Here is a 16381-nt window from a genome sequence, read left to right on the forward strand (position 1 = left end):
GCCTGCGCTTCCCTTGCCTCCTCCATCCCGGGCTTATCATACATAGCCACATTCGGCCTGTACACCTCCCGCGTCTCTGCGACCGATTCCGCCATCAGCGGGTCCACGTCCACTTCCAGCTCTTTATCCTGCAGAGCGTCGGGGAAGAACAGCCGCTCGTGGTCCGCCTCCGCGAGACAGATGAGCCGGCAGCGCGCCTCGTAGAGCGCGTCGACGAGCGAGATGAAGCGGCGCGCTTGGTTCTTGGAGGAGAGCTTCAGGATGGGGAGGGCACTGATGGCGAGGGTGTGGTAGGTCGAGGCGAGGGTGAGGTAGTCGGCGGGGCCGAGGTCCTGCGCAAAACATAGTTATATGCGTATGCGGGTAGACGAAGACGGTATATCGGTGCATGGCATACCTGCTCGCACAGTTCGGAGAATGTGAATTTGCAGACGCCGTTGGATGTCCAAGGGACGTGCAGCGGTCGGCCGAAGACATACAGGGTCTCAGCCTTGGGTTCTTCCGTTCTCATAAGTGCGCGCATACACCGAGCTTGATAAACGCCCCAAACTTACCTCCGTCTCCCACCACATCCCTCACCATCCTCTCAAACACCCCCACCTCCCCCCACCTCACCCAGCTCCTCAGACCCTCCCCCCTCCCCGCCCTCTCGCTCCTCCAATCCCGCTCCCCCTCCAAGCCGAGCACGAGCACGGGACACCTCACTTTCAACGCCTCGACAAACGGCTCCAGCCTCTCTCTCTGCACGCCATTCCTGTACAGATCCTCGGGCACCTTGTTGCTCGTGCCCACAACGACGCCGCCGAGGCGCCAGAACCACGCGAGCACGTCCGCCAGGAGGCTCGCGGAGGAGACGTCGAGCAGCTGGACCTCGTCGAAGAGGAGGAGCCAGTGCGTGAGCAGGAGGCGGCGCGCGATGACGAACGGGATGGTGGGCTCGAGGGAAGAGGCAGGAAAGAGGGAGGGCCGGCGGGTCCAATAGGTGGGCAGGGAGCCGGTTTGCACTAGGGAGCGCCAGCGCTCGCGGAGGGCGCGGGTCCAGGGGACATCTGGCGGCGGCTCGCTGTCTAGGGGCTGTTGCGAGCGCACCTGGGCCATGCGCCGCTGGGTTTCCTCCCACACGCCGCGGTAAATCTCGAGGACTAGTTGGCTGTAGTGTTTGCGGGCTTTGAATGACGTGGGTATGGTAGAGAACCAGAGGTCTGCGAGGAAGGTCTTGCCGGAGCCTGGTGGACCGGTGAGAAGGAGGCCCTGTGTGCAAACCTGTAAGATGAGCTGTGATCAGGAGAGGTTGGGACAGTACCTTCGGTGTTGTGAGAGCAGCTAGCTCTTCGGCGTGGCTCCTCACCCTCGTCAGGGCTTTGCTCTCGGACGGGGCTACCTCTTCTTCTTCATCGTGTCGCTTCCACCATTCCACCGGCCCATCTCTGCTCTTCCTCTCGGCCGAAAAATAGTGCGAAGCAATCGTAGGCGGCACATAATCCGCCAGCTCCTTCTGCAGCCTCCTAAGCTGACGATCCTCCAATCAAGCTGGGATTTCCATGGTCGCATGATCAAACGTACCTGCATGACTACCCTAACCTGCTCCTCGTCGTACTTTATCTTCCCTAGCGTCACGAGTCCCCTGTACCGGTCAAGCAAGTCGACCTGCTGTGGCAGCATATTCGGCTCGGGTTCCTTGCTGTACAGCCGTCTGACTTGCGCGGATAGTCCACATTGACGCTTCAAGCATATGCGGCTGCGGCTGCATAGTTCGGAATGAAAGGCCCAGTGTTTCATGAATCAGAGTCGAAGCCTGAGCTTGAGTCTGCGCTGTATTTTTCTGCACTTCCAAACTTCCGTTAGCCCAGACTTCACACAGGACTCGAACAGTGCCTACCCCCTAGCTACAGGTAGTCCGCGGAACGCACGGAGCCACACCGATGACACTGTCAATACAAGAAGAACGCTGCTGCCAAACGATCGCTGGCCTCAATCGTATCAGTGTATCGAGATTGAGATAAGCTACTACATACCAGAAATGGTAAATCCCGATTCTCTTGGCGTGATGGAAGGGCTAATGGCCCCGCATTCGTACCATCATCGATGAAACGTGAAGCCACAACATGTGGCTGGGACAGCGTATACGTTTAGGGTGCGCGGTCTCTGACATGACCAGGTCCCATGCATATGTTTTTGCATGGAAGTACCCGACATTCTCCGTACTCCATGAAAGGATGCTTTACACACTTCCGCAGCCTGAAGGCCTGTAGATCCGTCCACATACACACGTATTTATAATGAAACAGCCGCTGAGAATTCCCTGTCAATACAACCAGCTGTAGTACCGCCTCCGGACCATACCCGCTCCTGCTCCGATACTACCGGGTGCGCACTGTAGGGTAGCTAGCAACACTGCGCAGCGTCGTGACGCCTACCACGAGTCACTACAGCCAGTACATACCTCATCAGTGCACAGCTACGAGAGCAACACTCCTTCCTTCCGGTGCAGGAGCCCGGAGGAGATAACTAAAAATCAGCGAGATCCCATTTACTCCACAGCATGCTAGAAGTCCGGATTCCGCACCACTTATGATAATTCGCTCCCGCTATTCGAGCCGCCGGGAGCCTCCAGTGAGATGAGCCAGAGAAATACTCTACCTGGAGCAGATAATCTGCAGATAAACGAGCCGCTAGGCTTCCACCGGATACCACGAATTAAATGCCGGGGACCAGGTTCACAAGCGGGTGCGGGATCGGAGAAACTTGCCCCAACAAATATACCACAAATAACCTGCGATTTTGCCACCCACTCTACGCCAGCTCCCCACACACCCGAACCGCGGGTGTAATTGCTCCCTCAATGCGCGGGAACCGGGAAACACCATGCAGTAGTCGCGCACTAACACCGACGTCCAGCACCAGAGCACCCGAGCCTTCGCGAAGAACGGTACAAGCTCCTACTGCGACAAAGAGCGGAATGAGAGACCAGGAGCCGCGTGTCGAATTTCAGGCGAGCGGGGAGAAACCACGATCCTGCAGAAGTTGTGATGCTCCGCGATTAGGAGCGGATAGGAAGCGGCATCAGCTGTGATGAAAAGAGGATTGGAGCGTTGTATTGAGGTCGTATACCTATAGCGTCAAAAACGCGAGACATAGGGCCGCGTGGTGGATTTCAGGCGAGTGGAGAGAAACAAGGATTCTGTAGAAGTTGCAAACCTCCGCGATTAGGAGCGAAGAGGAAGCCATATAACTATATCAGCTCCAAAGACTGCAGGGGATAAGAGAGTTATATTGGAGTCCTATACCCAGGTCATCGAATGAAGCCAATATCGCTGTAACGAGCCGCAGATTCAGAGATAATATTCACCGCTCGTCCTTCGAGGGGAGGAGACAAATGCGAGAGAGATAACGAGCGCGATGTTGGGCTTGCGCAGATAGCGTCATCTGGTCTTCCACATGGTTCTCGAAGAAAGACCAGATGACCAGGAGCGAAGTGCTTCTCGATATAACGCGTTGCGAGCACAAGCGACGGTACCGCCGCCTCGACAATGATCTTGTTCTAGAACGGTCCTTCGCACACGTCGTCCGGATATTGCTTTGATTGCCAGGCGATGGCCCGCCGGCCCCGCTGTCCTCGCGCTGGGAGTTTCCCAGTGATACTGAAGGCTTGGAGTGAGTGGATATCAGGGAGTTATCTTGCTGAACTTTACGCTTCCTTGTACCGCGACCCATGGGGGATCCTTATGTCAGTGGGCCACGGCCAGGTGGTACTTTACCTTCTATAAGGCGAGACAAGGCTTCGGTACAGCAGGCGCTTCGCGAAGGACGGCGACTGACGTGTCGGCTATGCCCAAGAGTTGCTCCACAATAGCTGTGTGATGTAAGCACCCTTGAAAAATTAAAGCATGGAGCGTCAGACATGATGAGACGCGCAGACGGATTCACAGCACGGGCACAGGAGACAGCGCAGCTGGGACAGTGGCAGAGAGGAGGCATAGAATGATAGATCACAGCAGCAGCACAGGCCTGCCAATCAGAGCGCGCTGTCAAAGAAGCGGCGGGCGACCGGACAAGGGAAGGGCGCCACCGCCACGAAGCAGTGACGTCACTGCTCGGCCGGCTCAGAAGCGTTCGGCGCGATGGCCGCGCCACAACCCCACAACTCCTCAGGCCGCGAGCTGTCCTCGGCGGGGCGAGTGCAGGCGTCTGTCCGACCATGCCTTTTAACTACCACCACGACCCGCGCCCCTCGCCGTCGTCCAGCTCGTCGTCGCGGCCGTCGCTCACGAGCTCCGAGTCCACCGAGCCGTCCTCGCCGGAGCTGTCCAGCCCGCTGCAGCAGCTGTCCATCGCAGACGTGGCCGTCAAGTTCAAGCAGCCGCCGTCGCACTTGCAGTTCGGAGACTCGTTTGACCTGGTAAGGGAGGAGGAAGAGCAGATGAAGCACAAGGCAGATCGCCGCGACGAGAACAGGGCAGGGCCAGATGGCGTGCATCACGGTGAGTTGGTATTTCGCGTGTTCTCGTTTGTATTTCGGGCTGCACTCGGTCCACGTAAGCGGGCTGCAGGCGATTTGTATTGCGCATTGGTATTGCGCATTGGTATTTCGCGCAAGTCTGGCAGAGCAGAGGCAGCAGCGATACGCCGTGGAGAGTCGAGGATGATCGTGGATGGCATGCAAGCCACGATATGCTCGATCTTGTCCCTGGCTGCCAGTCGTCGGGTCCCCGCTGCTGCCCCTGGCTGAATTCGGACGGCAACCACGTGGGATTAGACTCGCTTAGACTCCCAGTCCCTGTCGATCGCGTCCGGGCCGTCTAAACGGTTGTCCCAAATTGTGTTATGATATTATGCATTCGTCTAATTCCGTTCCGTTGTGTGTTGTTGCCGTGCGCGTTGCCGTCGTCGCTGCTGCCTTGGTCGTCGTCGTGCTCGCTGTTGCTGACCACTCTCTTTTTCACCAGCTGCACATCGCCCCGCCCACTCGCGCACCAGCTCCAAGACCTTTACGTCTAGAGTCGAGCGGCCGGTCCTTCCCCCGCGCCAGATATCCTTCTCGAAACGTCACGCATCCTTCGACTCGCCTGCCGAAATCCCTTTCCCGACCCCCTTATATCATCCCCAACGCACGCCATCAATTCCCCCGGCCACGCATTCACGCACATCATCGCGTGTCGTGAGCTCTGCTGAACACCCCGGCTCTCCTATTGCGGCTTCTTCGACAGCGAGTGCATCGGTGAGTGCTTGCGCTGTGACATCCCGCGTCACACGTGGATCGTCGATCGATAAACCTAATGACTTTGTGTCTCCGAAACAGAACCCTCTTTCCTACAGATCCGGTGCCCAGCGTGATTCCTATTTCCCGCTCGGTCTGGTCGATGGCTCTCTGAGCGACAGTAGTAGTAGCAGCAGCAGCAGCAACTCGAGCAGCAGCACGACCAGCCTCCCGAGCGCACCGGCCCCGCCCAAGCACCTCCGCCCGCCCCTGAAGACCTCCGACTCGAACGCCTCTGCGGAAATGATGACGGCGCCGAGCCATCCCCCGAGCGTCGCTGGCAAGGGCCGCGACCAGGGCGAGTACTTTGCGCAGCCGCCCGCGGTCCACGTCGAGGACCCCTTGCAGCCGAAGCAGTCCACCTCCGCGCCCTCGTCGGCGCCCATCACCCCGTTCTCCAGGCCGTACTCCACGTCGAATGTCACTGATGCCTACGGCGGCAAGATCTACAGCCCGACGCCGCTGAAACCGTGGGATCGGAGCTCGACCGCGAGCCTGCCCCTCCCGTCGCAAACGCCGTTCTTTACCCTCCCGACCGTCGAGCAAGTCGGCGACGTAAGGGAGGAGCCCGAGCCCAGGACAGAGGACACGCGAGCGGCCTCGCCGCCCATGTTCGACTCCACCTCCGCATCACCTTCGCCCTCGCCATCTCCTGCGCCAGCGCCTCCCGCCTTGATGAGGGCGTCCACGTCCGCGTCCGTCGCCTCCGCCCCTGCGATGCCGACTGCCCGCTCCGCCGTGTCCCCGGCTACGTTGCCCCGAGCGGCGGGCACGCCGCTGTCCGTCGCCTCTAGCTCGTCTATACCCCCTCCCGCGCCGCCGACGATACTCACCCCGCCTCCGCCGCCATTAAGCCCCGAGTCCATGGACAGCACGTCCAGGCGACCAGCGCCGTATGAGCCGTTCTTATCGCATGCCCCGCCGCCGGGAGATAGCTGGATCGCTGTTGAGACCTCGCAGCGGGAGTACCGCTTGATTGTGAGATTGCCTGGGTTTAGGCGGGACGGGATGTGAGTGCCTTCATACTTGTGCTGGGAAATCTGTATATTGAATTGTTTATAGTACCCTCGCGACGCGCCGGAGACGTATACTGCACATCGTCGCGGACTCTTGGGAGCCCGGCGGCGGGCATTTCGAGCGGCGCATCTCATTTGGCTACGACGCGGACCTGGCTCACGTGCGTGCCGAGTTCGACGGGGACATCCTGAAGGTGCACGTTCCGAGGCGACCGCCATCCAGCTGGATGATTGCGCTCGGGCGCGACTGATCTTGTCCTCGCCCCGTGGTGGTAGTGGTGTTCCTGGCATGCCTCCAGCTTTCGATGTAGATATCTCGGTTCACCGCACTTGCTTGCTTACTGTGTCCATAAACCCTTCCTTCCTCCATTCCGCAGCCCTTCATTCCGCTCCTGCTATTATTGGCCCGCCACAACGACTCTGTGATGCATGCTTTCTGGGTTACCATTCCAGTCGCCCTTATTCACCGACGTCACCGGGTCTCGCATCACCGACTCACCTCGTTCCGTTCTCGCACGCATATCAACTCAACCACGCTTGTATCCTGCAATGAATTGGCCTTGGGGCCACCCATATTGTTACCCTCCCAACGATACCAGCCTCCGCTCTCAGGATATACCTTGTTTGTGGATTAATTCTCCTCAATGCTGCACTTTCCTTTGCCTCCACAAACCCCCTCCCATCGCCCGATTATCATTATCGGACAGGACTCGGATTCCGGAAGCTCGGTTCGGAGAGATGAACCTGCTTACGCTTGGTTACGCTTTCTAATGTGCCTGTCCGCCTCCCCCCCCTCTGCCTAGTACATACACTTATACATACATACATGTTACTCGCCATTATATTGATAGTGCTTACCTAGGCAGACTCGCCCCGCTATTTACACTGGATGCCTTCACGCGCTTCTTCCTGCCAGTCCTGTTTTGTTCTACCACTGTATAATTCATCCCATCGTTTGTCGACAAAAATTATCTTACTCCACCTACCCGTTCTCGGCTATTTATTATATGACAATGCTGCAGCTGTATATACAGGTCGTCCAATAGACAGGCAAATGACACATATATATATACATACATAAACATTATGATACGCGCGGGATACAGCTCGTCGGTTGACGTACAGAAAGCAGACAGCTAGGCACTCTAATTGTAGTAAAAGGGAAGTCGTGGTCATCTCGTTGCGCCCCTGTTGGCCAGCGTCGAGAGCCTCACGCCGTCCTCGCCGTCGGCCAGATCCCATCCCTCCTCGTCCAAAGCTCCCAGGCCGCGCGGCGGCGCCGTCGGTCGTCTATTGACCCGTACGGGCCGCTGCTGAGCCCTCTCCGCATCCGCTTCGACGACAGTCACCTCAACGTGCGCGGTGCCATTCTCCCCGTCGTCCTTCAAGGGAAGGGACATCTGCGACGGCGCCTTGACGAGCCCACTCGACACGCCGAGCGAGAGCAGCTCGCCGCGCGTGGAGAGGTAGAGGATGATGTTGACGAGCCCGCTGGAGCGGTAGAGGAACTCGGTGAAGAAGGTCGCGGCGGAGGGCGTGGCGACGGTCGAGTCGTGATTCTCGCGATAGAACTGGACCCAGCGGGCGATACACGTCGGGAGCACCGTCAAGCAATATACTGCAGGATATCTACAGGGCGGGCTCTCGATCAGTCCCGGGACATGCATCGAGAGTATGGATCGTTGACTCACGCTAACATGACGAGCGGGTGGGCATCGGGAGCGGTGTCGTCCCCGTCCCGCTTGCGCCGGTGGACATCGAACTTCCACCATACCTTCTCGTCGACGGTGATGTTGCGTCGGTATAAGAAGTACAGCGGGACGTATAGGCTGATTGAGGCGCTCATTGTAAGCCACATCCAGAAGTATTCCCCGGCGATACGTTCCTTCCCGTACGCGCCGCCTATCCAGCACCAGTACTGATGACTGTTAGCACAGGAGGTTCAGTAAGAGTACGTCGCACATACGGGTGTGGGTAAGTCGTAGTACTTCGAAGAGGGATGCGTGTGGATGCCAACGCTGATCCCGACGAAGAGGACGATGAACAGGAATATTGACCCAGTGACCAGGTAGGAAACAAGCGCATCGTGCGAGCCCTTGCTCCACCACACGCCCCAGAAGGTCTGCAGTGTGATGACGAGTGTGAACAACGCAACGCCCGTTTCACCAATTTGCTGAATGGCGCCTGTACGGAGCATCAAACCTTAGCCATACTTCGAGGGTCTATTCATGTTTGCTTTGAATTTACCTTGAAATGTACAGAACCCTCCGGTGTAGACTTTGCCTTCGGTAACCCATTTGGCGTTGATCATGCCCCCGACCGCTTGTATAAGATCACAGACGAACAAGCACAGCTGGGATTGGGTGAGTGACAGCCGTCCAAATTTGAATAGAATTGAAAATTACCACATAGAGGTCCACTGGCTTCTGTACAAGCTGCCAATTGCGCCCTCGGGAGCGCCATGCATTACGCTGTGTATCGTATACCCCACACAGTCAGATATCGCAGCTATTAGCTATCAATAAAGATTGGCTTACGCAAATGAGAAGAAATAAGACAAGCACGGCTATCACCGAGAGAACGCCAGCTTGAACGCTGAACTAGAAGGTTTGGGGCATGGGGAGAAGTCCAAGGTGTAGATGCGACGAGCGCTCACAGCAAGTCCGATGCTTTGCCCGCGCGTCAGGCAGTATAACGCGGGGCCGACGCGATTTGGGTCCATGAGCGTCACACTCGACTGCTGATATTCGTCCGTTGTACATATGATACCGTCTGGAAGAATGTTATTCGACATTGTTGAGGTGCTCTGTCCGCCGTCTACTTGGTGTGGGTGTCAAGACATGGGAGTGCCCTCGCAGAACAGCCTGAGAGCTCCTTGATAGCGACCTCGCAACCAAGGAGCATCGGAACCGCAGCATGGTGTCGTTGTTAGAGTTCAGTCGGGCAAGGCTGTTCATTAAACGCTGGATCATCGTCTAAAGGCAGCGGCGGTGCGCTCTGAGTCTGACTCTGAGGCTAAGATATACCTGCAAATTCACGTGAGTCCTTACTTGCGGACGCACTTGGTCCTCGTCTCCTGTCAGTCTCTCGTGAAATAGCAATACCGGGACGAGATCAACAGATTGCACAGCGTTTGAACCTGTGTCGATTCGATACGGGAGCGATCACATCTCGGGGTTCGTAAGGCGCTCAACCTCATGTGCCTTAATTGTACCTGTCAGTATTAATATTGGAATACGTCCATGTTGGCTCATAAATCCCTTCGCCAATATGCAAATTGAGGATAGAATCTAGTGAGAGACTATTCTCGATGGTGGTACTGCCGCACGACAGAGTTGCCACGGGCGTAACGCCCTGGGTCATGGCCATATTGCTGCAAACGGGACCGTTAAGATGCTGCCGCTCTCCTTGCTATGCACTCCGATGTTTCTCCTTCACTGTACCTCGGGATGTTCGAATCATGACGCCCGACCGCCCAAGCTGACAGATGCACATCTGCGCCACTGACTCGGAGCGCTGGACTTGAGGCGTAACTAGCACAGTGAACACCTTGTTCTAGCCCACTGCTATGCAGCGATTGACGCCAGTCACTCGTACTAAGAAGCGCTGCTATCAGTACAAAGGTATTCCTATATAAGACCTTCACTCTGCGGGTATAGAACGCTCACCCCACTTTCGCTTCTGGTCGTGACGAACCTTTATGCCGACATGAATATCGGTAGTATCACAGCATCCGGCCTTACTACGAATGCAAGCTTAAGCAATGACCCCTACGGAAACTTTTCTATCACGGGCTTCAACGGCACTAGATGCTGGTGGCAAGACTTCGACAATTCTATCTATAATGGGAGTAACAATCCCCATCCCCCGATTCACTGTCTGTCCTCGGGCGACCAGCTCGGCTTAATGGTGAAACTCCACGACTCGCACTCATCCGACGATTCTAATCCCTAATACTCTAGTTGGATGTCGAAGCCGGGCTGATATCTGGAGTCGCCGTTTTGTTAGCGTCTCTCCTGATCCTGGTGAGCACCGTGGCGTCCAGTCTGCAGATAGGTGCCTGATCATGGAGCAGCGCAACCTCTGGCGATATCTCAGTTCGGCTGAGAGACAGCGCGTAGGCTTTATCCAAGAAGCAGCGGATATTTACGTGGTGAGCTCACACTGGCTTTTGTTCCTGTCAAATAGCACTCATGCTACCCGGGGGCTAGCTCTTATTATTCTTCTTCGAGATTTTCCAAGCACTTGGCGGTATCACAAGTATCGAGTGGTTAAGAACGGGAATCGTCCGCAGCGGGGGCTACTGCACTGCGCAGGGTAGGTTCTCCTCTCGGATTTCGAGCGTACAGAGACCCACGTGTAGCGCAGGAATCCTCCAGGAGTTCGGAGAAATGGGCGTGGCAGCGGCAACTTTGGTAAATCATCTCTTTTAGCGGTTTCCGCTCTACCATTCTGACATAGTGTGCGTTTCGAGGCTATCGCCCTCCACACTTTCCGCGTACTGGCTTGGGGTCGCTTTACCTACGATCACTTGGTAGCCTACATAGTGGTCTGCGTCATTATAGTCTACGACGCCCTGTTCGTCGGCCTATCCACCGGGATCAACGCAAGCGAGGGGAAGGACTATATCCTACCTGATCCAGTGAGTTTCTCGATTTTGAATATATACAGATCCATCTCAGTATTTTAGTTCTGGTGCTGGGTAGGCGATGCATATAAGAAGCAGCGTATTCTGGGGGAGTACCTCTGGATATGGTTCGCATTGGTCGGATCTATTGTACTATACCCGCCGTTATACTTCCTCCTGAGGGGCGACATTTCGTTCGATCCCAACAGCTGGTATCGCATCCGCATCCATAGACGTGGCAAGGGCAGCGCAGACGCGACGCAAGGAATCAACCCCTTATCACTGAGAGGAATGCTAGCGTGAGCAGGCATCTACGATCTTCCTATCGTTGTTACTGAAACAGATATACGCAGATATCCCGCTGTCTATGCGTTCACGGTGCTCCCGCTCAGCGTGACCCGTTGGACTACGTTCCACTTGAAAGGCGCCGCATCGTTCTCTCCGAATGCGGCGCTCACCGGGGGCACCTTCTTCGCCGAGACACTGTTCCGCCTCAGCGGCGTCTTCAACGTCATCCTGTTGCTGCTGATTAGACCGCAGCTGCTGTCCTTCCGCCGCGCTGCGGGGGCACAGGCGCCGTCGCTTGACAGTTTGGATGAAGCCACTGGTAATGGCGGCGGCGATCCAGCTGAGCATAGACCATCGCTGTCTGAGAGGGGGCATTCGATTGGTATGCAAGAGATGCACTCTGGTAATGGGCGGGGCCCGCCGAATGGCCTTGCTGCATTAGAGGAGCACGGCGGCTGGGATCTCGAACACAACGACGACTCCCAGAGCTTGCAGGGTCCAGACGGTGTCAGATCTTGAGCGAGTATGGATAGCGTTGTCTTTACATATGGCATATCTCGGTGCCTTGGTGGTCAGCCGTCTTGTCATGTTCGTAGTTTATACCCCTGTGGATCGCATTGAACACGTCATTAATGACATAGACCGTCAGTTTAATGTACGGATGAAGTTCTGAGTGAGCAAAACGGCAATTCACATCGCATTGCCCACGATCCAGTAGATTTTTGTTTTTAGGAAGCAAAAGAGTCAAAATATTGAGCTCCGTAGAGCTGCCACTCTGGTTAAGCGTGTCATCCTTGTGCAGGGGCCATGCTAATCTTCTCTGTATCGTTCCAATTTTTTCGTATGTCACCCCGAAGGGGACACTAAACAAGGCTCGGGATGTGGCTCCACCCGCGTACACAACGCATTTGGTTCTGATGGCGGGTGCCGCGCGAACCGCGTCCGACTCGTCGCCTTGTACCTGAGGCTCACCGATGCCATCAACTGCGGACCCCGGGTGGTGGAAGAGGCAACGAACAATCGTGTTATCGGTTCTCCCACCCGAGTTTTGGATTGAAATATTCGAGTTCGCGACCGGAGCCTTACAATGCCAGTCATACAACCCCTTCGAAACCATTGTTCCTCTTCCGGAACGAGAAGAACTTCGTGCTCTTAAGATTGCCTACAGAACAAAGCAATCTCTGGACCTCGTATGCAAACGTTGGCGAGAGCTCGCCATACCGATCCTATTCTCGCGGATCACACCAGGGGCGTCGAATGCTTGCACCGAACCCTTGTATCCGACTTCCAATCCAGTGATGTTGTCCCCTCTTTTCGTGCATGTGTTCGTAGACTGGTCTGCATCACTTCAAGCGCGGGCGTGCCGTTTGACCTACTTGCAAAAATCATCCGCTCGATCCCTACCCTTGTCATATTCAATGTATGGCCAGCCAAGAACCTCCGAATAAATCTCTCCATAACAGACAACATACGGGGGTCCCTGGCAATACTGAGAGAGTCCCTTCGCGTCCTTGACTGGGCTCCCGGTGGTGGTGCGGGTGCTCTATATCAGTGGAGGGAAACGGTATCGTCCCTGCCTGGTTTGAGGATTCTTACGTATACGCATAATGTGGCGTTACCACACAGCACATCCTTTACACCAGTAACGCTCCCGAACCTGATCTATTCATCCTGGAACTGCACCAGCCTCAGCCGTGTCCGCAATAGTGGTCGGCTGTCAGCTGAAGATGATTTGAGGGCACTTCGAGCGCTCAAATTTTGCAGACATTTGCATCTGGTGCCTCCTCATATCGGTCATAACATTACTCTGCTCTCGGTGCCTGTGTCCCCTCGCAGTATTCGAGGACAGATCCCCGAACTGCTTGCGATGCTGCCCAACCTAGTCCACATCGTCCTATGGGCGGCCGACTGGCCCATTATTCCGCAGGCCTTCCCTCTCCCAAAAATCCAGAAGTTGGGGCTTGGCCGGTTCACGTGAAAATAGGGACTATACAGTCCTCTTCGATAACTTATTTTCCATCGATGCGCCCCAACTCCAAGTCGTTAGGTTTGTTGACTGGGACGAATGGTCGGCCCTTTTGCATCGGCGGCCACCAGTATTGGCACCGTTTTGAGAGTTGGCACCGTCTTGCGCATTCAGGGTGGAAGACAGGGAGGGTAGGCTTTTGACTGACTTGTGGGGGATCAACTAGGTAATGGTGGGACTCCACCTTCTGCTCTGTCCCCGGGGTGTAATGATATCGCTGGCATGGGTGCGCGCTTCACTAGTCTCTGGAGCCCATAGACAACGTCATGTTCCTCTATATAATGGTCAACTTTGTCATACCTTCCCCAGCCTTACCAACATTGAAGCAGGCAATGAAGTTCGGAGACCTCAGGGGGTAGTAGCACACGCAGAACATGCCCTGGCCGTTGTGACTCGGTGAAACCGGGATGGACATGGCCCCAAAGTATTATCCCGGTTGCGAGTTCTCGACGGGTTTGTGAGGCCTCACCTCACCTGAGCATTCACCGCGAGCATGATATGCTCGCAATATCTGTACCTTACACCTAATATGACCGTGACATTATTCCAGGTCGAGTATCGTAGGGCGCTGCGTTCGAGTGTTTAGCCCGACTTCATGGCCTATATCTTGTCCACATATGCCACTATTCTTTGAACAGGCTCCCATGCCACGAGCTTTGCAGTGGATATACCTCAGAAGGCCGTCTTGTCAATGTTAATCCCGCTGGTACCCCTCTAACGTGATATATCATACCATTTTGGCTGCTTCATGCGGGAGTCGGGATTTACCATTTCTGGTAGTAGCTTATCTCGATCTCGATATGAGCGATCGATCGGCAGCGTCGTTCCTCTCCATTGACAGTGTCATGACATCGGTGTGGCTCCGTGCGTTCCGCGGACTATCTAGGAGACTAGGGGGTAAGCCTTAGGTATCGTTCGAGTCCTGTGTGAAGTCTAAGTAATGCTAACGAGAGTTTCAAGACGCAAGAACTGTAACTCCTCAGCTGCGCAAAATCTTATTCATGAAACACTGGGCCTTTCATTCCTAACTATGCAGCCGCAGCCGCATATGCTTGAAGCGTCAATGTGGACTATCCGCGCAAGTCAGACGGCTGTACAGCACGGAACCCGAGCCGAATATGCTGCCACAGCAGGTCGACTTGCTTGACCGGTACAGGGGACTCGTGACGCTAGGGAAGATAAAGTACGACGAGGAGCAGGTTAGGGTAGTCATGCAGGTACGTTTGATCATGCGACCATGGAAATCCCAGCTTGATTGGAGGATCGTCAGCTTAGGAGGCTGCAGAAGGAGCTGGCGGATTATGTGCCGCCTACGATTGCTTCGCACTATTTTTCGGCTGAGAGGAAGAGCAGAGGTGGGCCGGTGGAATGGTGGAAGCGACACGATGAAGAAGAAGAGGTAGTCCTGTCCGAGAGCAAAGCCCTGACGACGGTGAGGAGCCACGCTGAAGAGCTAGCTGCTCTCACGACACCGAAGGTACTGTCCCAACCTCTCCTGATCACAGCTCATCTTACAGGTTTGTACACAGGGCCTCCTTCTCACCGGTCCACCAGGCTCCGGCAAGACCTTCCTCGCAGACCTCTGGTTCTCTACCATACCCACGTCATTCAAAGCCCGCAAACACTACAGTCAACTAGTCCTCGAGATTTACCGCGGCGTGTGGGAGGAAACCCAGCGGCGCATGGCCCAGGTGCGCTCGCAACAGCCCCTAGACAGCGAGCCGCCGCCAGATGTCCCCTGGACCCGCGCCCTCCGCGAGCGCTGGCGCTCCCTAGTGCAAACCGGCTCCCTGCCCACCTATTGGACCCGCCGGCCCTCCCTCTTTTCTGCCTCTTCCCTCGAGCCCACCATCCCGTTCGTCATCGCCCGCCGCCTCCTGCTCACGCACTGGCTCCTCCTCTTCGACGAGGTCCAGCTGCTCGATGTCTCCTCCGCGAGTCTCCTGGCGGACGTGCTCGCGTGGTTCTGGCGCCTCGGCGGCGTCGTTGTGGGCACGAGCAACAAGGTGCCCGAGGATCTGTACAGGAATGGCGTGCAGAGAGAGAGGCTGGAGCCGTTTGTCGAGGCGTTGAAAGTGAGGTGTCCCGTGCTCGTGCTCGGCTTGGAGGGGGAGCGGGATTGGAGGAGCGAGAGGGCGGGGAGGGGGGAGGGTCTAAGGAGCTGGGTGAGGTGGGGGGAGGAGGGGGTGTTTGAGAGGATGGTGAGGGATGTGGTGGGAGACGGAGGTAGGTTTGGGGCATTTATCAAGCTCGGTATATGCGCGCACTTATGAGAACGGAAGAACCCAAGGCTGAGACCCTGTACGTCTTCGGCCGACCGCTGCACGTCCCTTGGACATCCAACGGCGTCTGCAAATTCACATTCTCCGAACTGTGCGAGCAGGTATGCCATGCACCGATATACCGTCTTCGTCTACCCGCATACGCATATAACTATGTTTTGCGCAGGACCTCGGCCCCGCCGACTACCTCACCCTCGCCTCGACCTACCACACCCTCGCCATCAGTGCCCTCCCCATCCTGAAGCTCTCCTCCAAGAACCAAGCGCGCCGCTTCATCTCGCTCGTCGACGCGCTCTACGAGGCGCGCTGCCGGCTTATCTGCCTCGCGGAGGCGGACCACGAGCGGCTGTTCTTCCCCGACGCTCTGCAGGATAAAGAGCTGGAAGTGGACGTGGACCCGCTGATGGCGGAATCGGTCGCAGAGACGCGGGAGGTGTACAGGCCGAATGTGGCTATGTATGATAAGCCCGGGATGGAGGAGGCAAGGGAAGCGCAGGCGCCCGGGACGCCGCTGGCTTTGGACAAGCTGTCGATTTTCTCGGGTGCGTTGTTCCTTTCTCACTTACTTGCTTACGGTCGGTAGTGATTTCTTCGGCATAGGCCAGGACGAGCAGTTTGCGTACAGACGCGCGTTGTCGCGCCTGGTCGAGATGACGAGCGCGAGCTACGCGCGCGAGGAGCGGTGGGCGCCGCTGCCGCTGAGCGCCCGGAAATGGGAAGACACCGCCGCTGGACCAGATAATCGCGCTTCGGTGGGCACCCGGGCTTCACCCCGACCGTCCCTACACGTTCAGGACGACTTTGCCGGTGAAGCGGCATATGAGCGGACAATGGCGATGCGGGAGCGCCCAAGTGCGCCGCGGATGAAGGAGGAGCATGTGTGGG

General features: G+C 56.4%; 5 protein-coding genes across 5 annotated transcripts in view; 3 read left to right on the top strand and 2 right to left on the bottom strand.

Annotated features, from left to right (window-relative positions):
* Nucleotides 1–20: 20 nt before the first annotated feature.
* On the bottom strand, nt 21–1662 carry GLOTRDRAFT_39171 (uncharacterized protein; the record flags this gene model as incomplete). The annotated part of the gene is made up of 5 exons (XM_007865797.1): nt 21–332; nt 398–506; nt 551–1251; nt 1304–1510; nt 1564–1662. Coding segments are annotated over 5 exons (1428 nt in total), but the record flags the coding sequence as incomplete, so codon positions are not given.
* A 4428-nt stretch (nt 1663–6090) lies between these two features.
* Nucleotides 6091–7334, top strand: GLOTRDRAFT_115074 (uncharacterized protein). Its single transcript, XM_007865936.1, has 2 exons — nt 6091–6267; nt 6320–7334. The coding sequence occupies exons 1-2, from the start codon at nt 6122–6124 to the stop codon at nt 6522–6524; spliced, it is 351 nt and encodes a 116-aa protein (XP_007864127.1). The 5' UTR covers nt 6091–6121; the 3' UTR covers nt 6525–7334.
* A 387-nt stretch (nt 7335–7721) lies between these two features.
* Nucleotides 7722–8720, bottom strand: GLOTRDRAFT_26028 (uncharacterized protein; the record flags this gene model as incomplete). Its single annotated transcript, XM_007865689.1, has 5 exons — nt 7722–7902; nt 7965–8191; nt 8240–8457; nt 8521–8626; nt 8679–8720. Coding segments are annotated over 5 exons (774 nt in total), but the record flags the coding sequence as incomplete, so codon positions are not given.
* Nucleotides 8721–9981: 1261 nt separating this feature from the next.
* Nucleotides 9982–11707, top strand: GLOTRDRAFT_127335 (uncharacterized protein; the record flags this gene model as incomplete). The annotated part of the gene is made up of 8 exons (XM_007865937.1): nt 9982–10182; nt 10236–10298; nt 10349–10426; nt 10485–10590; nt 10642–10688; nt 10748–10915; nt 10964–11199; nt 11254–11707. 8 exons carry the CDS (start codon nt 9982–9984, stop codon nt 11705–11707), a joined length of 1353 nt encoding a protein of 450 aa, XP_007864128.1.
* A 2625-nt stretch (nt 11708–14332) lies between these two features.
* The window catches only part of GLOTRDRAFT_39262 (uncharacterized protein), a gene marked incomplete at both ends in the record, with an annotated part of 3257 nt that continues 1208 nt past the window's right edge, over nt 14333–16381 (top strand). Inside the window, 5 exons of the mRNA XM_007865813.1 lie at nt 14333–14431; nt 14485–14691; nt 14744–15444; nt 15489–15597; nt 15663–16038. Coding sequence (XP_007864004.1) covers nt 14333–14431; nt 14485–14691; nt 14744–15444; nt 15489–15597; nt 15663–16038 — 1492 coding nt within the window. The remainder of the gene's footprint in view (nt 14432–14484; nt 14692–14743; nt 15445–15488; nt 15598–15662; nt 16039–16381) is intronic.

Source organism: Gloeophyllum trabeum (genome assembly GCF_000344685.1).
Source record: "Gloeophyllum trabeum ATCC 11539 unplaced genomic scaffold GLOTRscaffold_00004, whole genome shotgun sequence".
NCBI lineage: Eukaryota > Fungi > Basidiomycota > Agaricomycetes > Gloeophyllales > Gloeophyllaceae > Gloeophyllum > Gloeophyllum trabeum.